General features: G+C 41.0%; 1 protein-coding gene across 1 annotated transcript; it reads left to right on the top strand.

Moving 5' to 3' along the window:
- Nucleotides 1-3,448: 3,448 nt before the first annotated feature.
- LOC142817513 (uncharacterized) lies at nucleotides 3,449-10,844 on the top strand. Its single transcript, XM_075894533.1, has 4 exons — nucleotides 3,449-3,653; nucleotides 6,776-7,397; nucleotides 8,960-9,014; nucleotides 10,718-10,844. Exons 1-3 carry the CDS (start codon nucleotides 3,449-3,451, stop codon nucleotides 8,973-8,975), a joined length of 843 nt encoding a protein of 280 aa, XP_075750648.1. The 3' UTR covers nucleotides 8,976-9,014; nucleotides 10,718-10,844.
- The last annotated feature ends 325 nt before the right edge of the window (nucleotides 10,845-11,169 follow it).

Raw genomic sequence — 11,169 nt, 5'->3', positions numbered from 1 at the left:
CTACAGGCTCTGTGATATTCCTACAGCTCAGCTGGGCTTGCACAGCCACTGTCTTCGGCCCTCTTTTGGCAAGCGCCAGCGTCACGTGATGCCGTCATAGTGATGTCATGTCGTCGAAAATTCTCGCAATCTGTGATGCCATAGTGAAGCCGTATGGTGAAGTCATCATGTGATGGTTTTCCGCATGACTCGCGTTCACACCACCGACACGGTAGGCCGACGCCACCAACTGTCAAGTTTTGCGTTCGGTGAGGGATCGGTGAGGTCTTACCGTTAACTTTAGATTTTGTATGCACCACCGCTGTACTAAGCCTTCGCCATCCCTGGTGGCATTTCTGGTCACTCTTCAATTGTTTTACTATAAGTTGTCTATACGCGCGTTGCCGTTTGCAGTATCTGACGTTCATGGAGGTTGGGAATTTATGGTGTGACACTGTTGTGCTATATCGGAATAAACGAATGAACGCTGCTTACCAAGGGTCAGCACGTTAAAAGATTCTCCTCTACTTAATCTAACCGACGTCTTCTATCACGCGAGGATGACTTAATTACATTCCGCTATACAGACTCGCTTTGATCGTCGTAGTAAAGTCGGTGTGTGGTTCTGTAGCATCCCGTACACAGATTGATGTATAAAAAACGGTGCTCCCCCTCCTCATAATACTTGGTTTATCATGAAACACAGAGCCGTTATGTCGTATGAATCAATTCCGTCACTGCGTAGGATTTGCTGAAAGTATTTGACGATGTAGCGCATCTCTTATCTGCATCCTCTCAATATACACCGATCAATCAATCGGATATCTACAATTCAAACGAAAGGATGCGATGCCCGGCCATCCATATAGCAGCCACACAATAAAAGACCGGATTGCATGCCTTTTCATCACCACACTATTGTCGTAGTCCTTTCGTAATAATGTACGTGTAGATGTTTCTTGTCCTATAGGACCATCATAGCATCCTCCTATTTTTGCACGATTGCCTTGGTTCGCGTTATAGCGGCAGCATTTACATACTCCCGCGAAACCAGCTGCTAGCAAAGTCTGCCTTTGAAAAAGGATGCAATGCTTTCTCCACAAACAGAAGTTTCGAAAAAAATCTTCCCCTAAAGTTTCAAATACACGATATTGTTTCAGTGCATACTGCTGCCACACCCTGTGTATACCGTCTCTGCGGTGCTTACCACCATGGTTAGACAAATAGCAATGATATTAAGCTTTTTAGCATTTCTTCATTTCTCCAACACCTTGCGCCCAATATGAGATGTGATTGCAGTGAATGAACAGGCATCTGTGCACAGTTGTATGTGTTCAAAAGAAAATATTATAACAAAGTTTCATACAAATGAACTGTCACCATTCTAATCTGAGGTGTCACTTTTATTAAGTGAATGTGAGATTCTCAAGGGAACACCTACCATTGCTCATTTTTAAATATATGTACTTCTGCCCTTGTTGACTTATTTTGTGTAAAAATGCTGCAGTCATTCATTGTGAACACAATTTCACAGTCAAAATGTGACCACAACTAAACATGGAATGAGCTCTTCCGGCTTGTTTCCTGGGTGCTTCATTCAAGACTCCTCTGTCAGTAATAACTACTAAGTTAAATAGGAGTTCCGAAAAACACTGCCAATATCTGCTTACGCCACACTTTGTAGGTACTATGATTCAATAAAGTTATGCGAGCTCTCGATATATATGTGGGGTTTAAAGTCCCAAAACCACCATATGATTATGAGAGATGCCGTAGTGAAGGGCTCTGGAAACTTCGACCGCCCTTTAAAGGTGCACCCATATCTAAACACACAGATATACAGCACTTGTGCCTCCACCGGCAATGCAGCCGCCGCAGCCGGGATTCGATCCCGTGACCTGCGGGTCAGCAGCTGAGTACCTTAGCCACTAGACCACCACAGTGGGGCGTTATGCGAGTTCTCGCTTGATAAGCTCTTTCAATAGTATTTTCAGTAATAATATTCAATAGCACTGTTCTTCAAAAGGGCTAAACGTATGAAATTAGACTTGTTGGTAATGCGTAAGTGTTCACGTTATGCGAATATTTGAGGCAGGACAAGGAGAGGGGTGCAGACAAGTGCTCGTCTTAATCCCTTCTCTTCTCATAGGTATAAAGGTAGCGGTAAGTATAGTATCAAGGTTATTAATGGATTCAGAATGCCAAAATTCTACGAGCGATGACACGAGCTCTTTGTTTTCCGTTTGATTCAAATCAAATAGTCGCATTCAAAAGCATTTGAATGATCAGTGAAACGCGGGATTAATAAATCAAGCTTAAACTTTCACTATGAATTTCGTCAGGCACGTCTCGGATTTCAGGCACAAAATAACTCACGGAAGTTCTAAGAACAGTCTTAGTGCGCCGTATTCCTTATATTATCCCATATAGTTTTCAATACAGATAGAGGGGTGCAAAAGTTTTCTTGAAGTAGATAAATGTTGAAAGTCCCCCTTAGGAGGGTTAGGTATTAGCCTTTCATTACGTGAGCAGTTATACAATATTATCCATGGGCTGAGGCTGGGATTGCCTATATACGTCCCAAAATATTTCTTTGAACGGAAAGCATGTCTATCGCTTAGTAATTTTGGTTTTCTTTGTATGAATGGCATTTATACTATACATTCAATGCGTTCCACAAGAATGCTGGGAGGTTTTCGCTGGCCTGCTGTACCTAACCATGTAGATCATGTTTACATCGCCTTGACTAAACTCAACGAGTTCATAAAAAAGGGTTCAATAAGTCCGCAGTTGCGACGCGCGGCAATTTTCGTACGCTTTCAAGAATACAAGGAACATTTATCTCAGCTGAAAGCCGCCTAACCTTTACGTTTTAAACAAAGCTGATGCCTCATTATCTGCTATACCAAGGTTCGGGTTGGTGTTCTTGAATAGCAGGGCTGAGGAACATGGGCTGCAAACGAGCCCACTGAAGAACGAACCGTAAAAAAGAAAAACAAAACAAGCAAAAGCTTTTAAAGTAGCCACATGCCCACGGCCTTAGAACGTAAATATAGTGAACTATTAGCGATGCTTTCTGGCAGGAAATAAGTATCTTTTGTAAAAAGGGGTGATATTCAACGAAAAAGCAATGAAAAAGGGGTAGCGCATGTGCGTAGAAGATGAACAAAAGGTATAGCGCGTGATCACGAGAGTTCGCGAGAAAGCTTGTGCAAAACTGCAACGGTACGCCAACGTGACAAGCCGGAACATAGCTGATTTGTCTCTAGACATGCATTGTATATACTTTTTTGCGTTTAAAAGGCAATTTACGTAGCTTTAGCACTTCTGGCTTCCCAATCAACAATAGGTGCTGTTCTGAAACTTTTTCAACTTACTATTCTACACACAGAGCACCCATTATTCATTATAAAAAGAAAAAAAGACATGCGAAGTATGTCCCTCTATTTTTTATAGAAACAAGCGTTGCATGGGAGGGGGGCAATGCGAGAAAAGAATTGTTGTAACCTGTGCACTGTGGTGTTCTTGTGCTCCTTCGACTCGGTCCACCCGTCGTGATATATATAAGCTGGCGCACAGTTGCAAATTTCACTTTTCTGTGGGCCGTCAGAAAGTAGACGCCAAGAAAACCACAGCCATAAAGGCCTTCATTGCAATCACGCTCTTGTCTGCAGGTAAGATACTTCGCTTCTAAGCAGCCTTGTGTTATCATATGCTGCATCAGTTATAGAGCCTATCTAGGAACCTCAGTTCTAACGTATGAGACACTTGGTCTGGCTTTATAGCTTCACTGCGCACATTGCACAAACAAGAGAAAAGCTCAACATTTTTCAAACATCATAATTCGCATCGTCAACAAAATATTTTGAGTCTCCCTCACTCACCCTATGCCAGTTGTTCACTCAGAGCGGCGCAAGTACGGTGGAACAAAGAACATACCTGTTTGCGTAGGTTGCAAATGTTTTGCTTGCATATATTTAGCAGAGCTACAGTTATGGTATAAGCCTTCGTATTGATTTACGCATTAGTAACCCGCACCTACTCGAGTCTTTAAGGTTTCTCCAAATATTTAAGTTGAACTATATGTGTGTTCTTGCACACTTATAAACAGTGTGCTTACAACATCGTCCTCTTGAAGGTACCACGAGCTCCTGAACCTAATTATTTCACGTATATGAGGACTGTGAGACAAAGCGTCACATGTATTTTTGGTAATAAACCATTTGGAATCGCAAGCGCTGAAACAAATTTTCCTTTTAGTGTCTTTGTGCGGGAAGGTGAAACTGAGCCCAATTTGAAAGGAACAGATAGTCAGGAGCCAAACTTACGTTGTTAGTGAATATACTGCTTCTTTTTGCTGCCGATGAGAATAGCGTTTGTTGTAATATAATTACATTTCCTTTGATTATAACCTAGCTAGCATTGCGAACGGCCTTAGATATTTATAGTTTTTTCAGGAAACAGCCACTGACGATGCCCTTTGAAAAGTGTGTTTCTAGATTGGATGGAAGCAGCAAGTTTAGCTTTCCATTTCTAAGTTAATCTTTTATATAATTGAAGCAGCTTATTGATTCAAATACCATGAAGTACATTTACGTACGAATGTGTGCACGTGCATGACGTAACCGAAAAACATGGATTCAACTTTTAGCTCAAGGCAGCGAAATTTTTGTTGCTTATGGTACACAATGATCCATTAAACTGACGGTAAAAATAGTGAAAAATATACAAAAACGCAAATAGCAGAAAGAAGACAATCAGCTAAACTGAATTTGTCGAGTAATCTGCGCAGTTTTCTGCGTTACCAAGAAATTTGAAATACAGAAATATACACATCAACCAGTGACTGAAAAATCCCACTACTACGGTGCTTCTAATAATTCTTTAGTTTGTACGCCCCTGTACCACGCTACTGTTAAGGAGGAGGTTGTGGTGGAAGGCTCCAGCTATTGCTATCACTAGGAGTTTTTAAAATTGAACTAAATAATAATACACGCTCCTCCATATAGACAGACGCTTTTGACAAGGCTACTGTTTCTTTATTTCGACAAAAAAGACCATGCAAATTAAATTTAGGCAACATAACTTGCTTTAAAATCATAGTTTTTTTTGTGGTACAGAGTTTCGACGCTGTGAATATGTGTATAGTCTATCAAATACATATAACCTTTATCAAATTACAATGTTATTTCTCATAAAAAGACACTGCAAGCAGTTAGAAAGAATTAAATATAAAAACAAGAACTCACCACGTATTCCAGCTCGGCGCTTAGCCATGCCATCATTACAACTTAGGGATTGAGCGCGGCTACACAACAATCTTTGTAGACTAAAAAAACAAGCTAAAATAAGCAATACCTTTCTTGTCAATTCAGATATTCATAACGCACTTTCTAAAGAAGACAACAATCATCATCGTAAGTTGGCACACATGCAAAAGTTCAAGGAAAAATATCTTTGTTCATTTGTTTATTAGTTTAGGACGTCTAAAGGCCATCCGAACTTGCCAGCCAACAGGGCGAACATTGCTCAGCAATAAGCCCTGTTGAGCATTCAATGTCAGAGATGTTACGTTGTTTATTTCTGCTCCGAACACTTCAGGGTTTGAGTTGAGTCTTTGAGTCTCTGTTGCTGCTGTCAGCCAGGTACCGCAGTACCGACCGATCAGTAACATTGCTTCCGAAACGAGTGGCATGATTACCGTCACAAGCTTTGTCTCATTTACGTGCTTCGCAAGACGGACGCATTGAAGTACCTTCTTGCTTAGCCAAGTGAACTGGAATGACAAAGCGCTATTTATATGTCTATCTACCAACTGATAGTCGGTCAAGCTTACGCAGAACAATGCCAGAGCACGTCTGGTATTCAAATTGGCTAGAAATATGCACATTCAATCACCCCTGTGCTGCAGTGGTCACCATGGCGTTATGCACCGAATGCTGCAGTGTGTTTAACTTACAGGGTAGAAATACTAGGGCAATCAGAAATCACGCCGAAAATAAGCGGGTAGGTTTAATTTAAGAAAAGTTCTCGTTTTTAGCGTGCGCGCATGTAGCTTCGCGTTCATCTGTCTCCGCCGCGTTTTAGCTTCCTGTGCACTCGTAGAGTCGGCATCACGGAAAAGGGGTTTCAATCGCAGGAATAACCTCTGAAGTACTCTTGTACATGAAGAATACCAAAGAATTTTGGCGGTGATCACTTGGTGTGGCAACGAACTCCGACGCAGAAGTAGTGTAAAGAGGAAAAAAAGAGTGAAAGAAAGAAGAGAGAAATGCGACTTTTTTTTTAAGTGCAGTATGTCCCAAGAAATGATTCATACGATGAAGTATTCCGCAAAGTAATGCATTTTCACGCAGGTTTGTTACAACTGTACTGAATTGGGCAAGCCAAAATAATTAAATATTCGGACAAGTGATGCATGCCGGAGTGAACTCACATTCTGGCAACATTGCTAAATATATTTGACAAAACCTGCTGTCATAGTTAAGGCATACAAGAGCATCTCGAAAAAGTAGTGTTCCTCGAAGAACAATAGTCGTAGCATAGTTGAATATAGCTAGATGAATGCTATCTTCTTCAAATGATGTGCTATTACCGAAAAGCTGCAACAAAATGTATATCTTGGCAACATTTATTTATGTTGCACAAAATAATATTCTTTTGTAAAGATCAAGCCAAATGCCTTGAAGTTTTCCACAACATTGAAGAAGGGGAATGTTTTGAGATTATCTCTCACATTGATTCCAGAAGCCAGAAAGCTCCAAATATTCATTATTTTATTTTTCTTAAACTGCAGCGTCTTTGGCTTATGGCGCGGCTGTGAAGGTCGACCTCAGCCCCACCAGCGGCAGCACTGGTCTGGGTTCTGGACTCAGCTTGGGTGGCGGACTTGGTGGAGGATTAGGCAGCGGACTTGGCCGCGCCGGTGGACTTGGAAGTGCTGGTGGACTTGGAAGCAGTGTCGGTGGAGGCCGCTCTAGTTTTGGTCTCAGCGGTGCTGGAAGCGTATTTGGCCCGGGAAGCGTTTCGTTTGCTCCATCAAGACAGGGTCTAAGTGGAGCTGTTGTATCCAGTGGCTCAAGTTCTGTGCGTCAAGGCGCCACCGGTTTCTATGGACCTGGCTTCACAGGAGGCTACGGCATGTACGGCCCCTTCGGTGGTTACGGCGGTTACTACCCTGCACCTTACGGCTTCGGTGATGAATACGGATTCGGTGGCTTCGGTGACATCTATGGTTCCTGGCCAAGCTACGGATACTACGGATATGGTCCTGGTGCTTACTATGGCTTCCCCAGTTTTGGCTCCCGCTGGGGTTTCGGCGCCGGTTCCAGCGCTGGTCAGCGTGTCCAGCAACAAATCCGTCGTGCCGGGGCTGGCAGCTCGAGTGCCGCCAGGAGTGCTTCTGCCTCATCTTCCAGGTGCGAAGGCGACCGTCAGCTGCATTTCTATAATTATGCAAACTGTAACTTAATTTTGGTTTCATTATGACAGCTGTCCGGAGACAGGTGGAAATTCATAGGCCGTGAGTGTTCTACAAAACGAGGGGACAACACTCATGTACTGAAGAAAAACACTTGCAGCCGCACAGTAGGCTAGTTGCGAGCGTAGAAAGCTTTCGCCATTGGATATGCAAAAAAGCGGCGTCGAGATATGCCAGACGTCTTACGCATCATACATAGCAGTCCTGGCCCAGCAATGAGAAATCGTGAGCTTCGTTGCATAACATTGTAAATCCTTTTTTTGTAACCTTTTTAAGTCCACCCCACTATAGCACTTGATGAAGTGGATGCAAATGATCAGGCAATAGGCATTTGAGAGCGTGCCACACGGTCTCGATGTATGGTCTTGGCAAAAGAAAAACAAGTGACTGGTAGCTGGCGGTGTAAGACGTGCACACGTTTTGCATGCTGCTCACAGTGCCCATTAACAATTAACGTGTCAGTAGTTGTAATTGGCTCTTCACTTATAACGTGTATGCGCTGTCATTTATGGACTGTCTAATATCTTCTACAGCCTGCAAATATTTTATGAAAAAAAAGATATTTTTAAACCAGCGCGAAAAAAAAATTACATGGATACAAAGGAGAAACAAGACATAAGTGCTTCGTCCGGCAATTTCAGGCGCTGATTTCAGAAGTGCATGCTCTTCAACTATCCCAACTAGCTTTTTCATCGCGGAATGACAATTAACAATCTTCCTATGATATATTATTACACATAAACTTCAAAGAGAGGCTGTGAATAATTGTTCTGCAGCTGAATATCTATTAAAAATTAGGTATTATTGGAAGCGAATATGATCGACCGTGCATTGCATGATACTTGCACCCTCCCGCATAAAACTGGACCTTACTTCAGCTACATGAGGTGACGTGCTAAAGTGCTTACGAAAATTCACATTTCCTGCATAATACTTATGTCGCAATAAAGAGTCACCATGCCATCGTTCATTTTTCAAACGCTATCGAAAAGGTATTCATGCATTACGAATTTGAGCTTGTGACTACAGTAACCCCATAGTTATTATGACTTTAAATACTGCCGTGTTGATCCCCATTCGAAATTATGGAAATCACATAACGTGGTTTCATTTCTTCTTATGCACGTATACATATGTATTTGGCGCGAATCACATTAGGAACGGTAAGAATTGCAAATAAGTCGGACAGTCTGCATTCACATACTACGGCTTTTTTTTACATCAATAGTCGGCATAAGTGCGCACCCTTTCTCCTTGGAAAATGTGCCTGCACTCTCCTTTTGAAGGTTCAGTTTCTTAAATTTTTCGTTTTCTGCTGACATGTTGTGTTTCTTCAACGTTCTGCTTTTCAGCACAACTTATGTACTTGAAACTAAGCGTCGTTTGAGTATAACTAATAACGCAAAACTGTGGCACAGCTTTTTTTTATAAAACTTTACTGAATCGTTTCTTGATGTTTACATGTTTTTTTTCGTCTACTTTTTTGTGGTTATCTACCAGTTCCAGCAGCCAGTAATCAGCGAAGTAAATCACAACTTGGGACTTCACACCAAAGGTGAGAAAGCACTACAGAATTCACCCCGTCCAAACTGCTTCGTCGTGTTTTTGAAAGTCAAACATTCCCTGCAAACTACCTACGAAAACTTAGGATATACAGTGAAAATTCGACCTAACAAACTCGATTTTACGGATTTCCGGCTCTCGAGAAAAAACTTTCTGTTCCTTGCCGAGTGCTATAATGTTAAATGTTGCTTTCCAGTCGAATTAACGAAGGCACATTAGTAAGACACCCCCTTTAATGAAGCCGTCCCGCAAATATGTTAGCAGAAATTGAGATTATATAAGTGCCATATGTATATATATATATATATATATATATATATATATATATATATATATATATATATATATTATATATATATATGTTAATGAGATCTAACAGACAGTAATGGCAAGGAATGTACAGGGGAAGTTATTAGAACCATTGAATGTAATGGACTGTAAATAAGAAAGAAAAGTGGATGAAAAAAAAAACCAGCCGTGAGCAGGAATGGAACCTACGACCTTCGAATAACGCGTTCGATGCTCTAACCACTGAGCTACCACAGCGTGCGGCCGCTGTGGTAGCTCAGTGGTTAGAGCATCGAACGCGTTATTCCAAGGTCGTAGATTCGATTCCTGCTCACGGCTGGTTATTTTTTCATCCACTTTTCTTTCTTATTTACATTCCATTACATTCCATTGGTTCTAATAACTTCCCCTGTAAATTCCTTGCCATTACTGTCAGTTAGATCTCATTAATATCGTGGTAAAACACGAAGAAACGAGCCCTTAGGTATACACTTTTCCCCCCCCTCTCTCTCTCTCTCTCTCTCTCTATATATATATATATATATATATATATATATATATATATATATATATATATATATATATATATATATATATGGGCCATTACATTTAAATGACGACGTGACATGAAAATATCTGTTCCTTTATTTCTTTCAAACTACATTAAACAATGACTTTTGGTGATTTTGTGAACCAAACAACTTCATAGACGTGAATAATTTCTTCCTTGAAATGCTCGCACAGGGACACTTCAGTGATTACTTTCGTTATTTCATCATCTAAGTGACAGCTAAACACGGTCGTCTCCTTGCAGCGTTCTCGATTGGCCTACTCACACAATCAGTCTCCTTTCTATCCGCATTTACATATTGTTAGCTACTCAGCTTCAGGTGACCACTGTCTCGACTGTGTGACAGGGCTAACAGAGGCTCCATAGCCCAGCTTTTCGCACCGGCTCTTCACAAGCACATGCCTGCATTGGTAACAAATAAAATACGTGAGGCTGCTTTCGAGTGTCGGTACGTTAAAATTCTTTATTTTGAAGTTCTCAAAAGGTCATTTCACAATGGTAATAACTTCCCAAATTCACAAAATCAACCGAGTGGTGTAGTTGCTTCGTTAAATCGACCTTAAACTGTACTCAGCGTGACAAAAATAAGATATTTGGTTCCACCACGAGTGAAAAATTGAAAGCCGCACCACGGGGTTTTTTCACAGGAGCCAGAATCCCTAAGGTTCCAAGAAAAATATATTTGAGAGAAATAATTGCTTTCAATGTAAATATGTTTGTAAGCAATGTGCCGTTGTTTTTATGATATTGAAGTGACTTAAAGGTTACTTTGTTTATTTAGTGATCTTTTTTCCGAGGCAATGATATGTTTCATACGTATCTTTCTTGTCTTGCAGTTCCTGCGCTGATTGCACCAGTTTTCTCGAGAATGTGAAACGACTATCAAATGCAGTAAAACGAATTCTGGCACCCTACCGTCAAGATTTGAATCAGAATAAAACAAACTTCAGGGCTGAACCTAAACTTTGGCTGTCTCCAATTCTTTTTTTTTTATTCAGAAGTGGTACAGGGGCAGGAGACCTTCACCTAACAGAATTATTCTCCTGCGACGTTGTGCTTGATGCTATACTTCGTTTTTGATGCTATACTTGCGTTATTGAATCATATAGAAAATTCACATGGCGTTAGTAATAGAACTAGAAGCGATTTCGAGATGGCATTTTTTAGAAAATGATATATTCATTTTCTCAACTAAAAAAACACAAATGGCGAAACTCTTCACCTGCAACACTTTGTTGCAAAATAGACCATGGTCGGTTTTCGTTCTTTAGCTCTTTCTGCCGAGTTG

The sequence above is a fragment of the Rhipicephalus microplus genome, chromosome 5 (genome assembly GCF_043290135.1).
Source record: "Rhipicephalus microplus isolate Deutch F79 chromosome 5, USDA_Rmic, whole genome shotgun sequence".
NCBI lineage: Eukaryota > Metazoa > Arthropoda > Arachnida > Ixodida > Ixodidae > Rhipicephalus > Rhipicephalus microplus.
The sequence above is the reverse complement of the archived record's forward strand: the minus strand, read 5'-3'. Positions and strand labels throughout refer to the sequence as shown.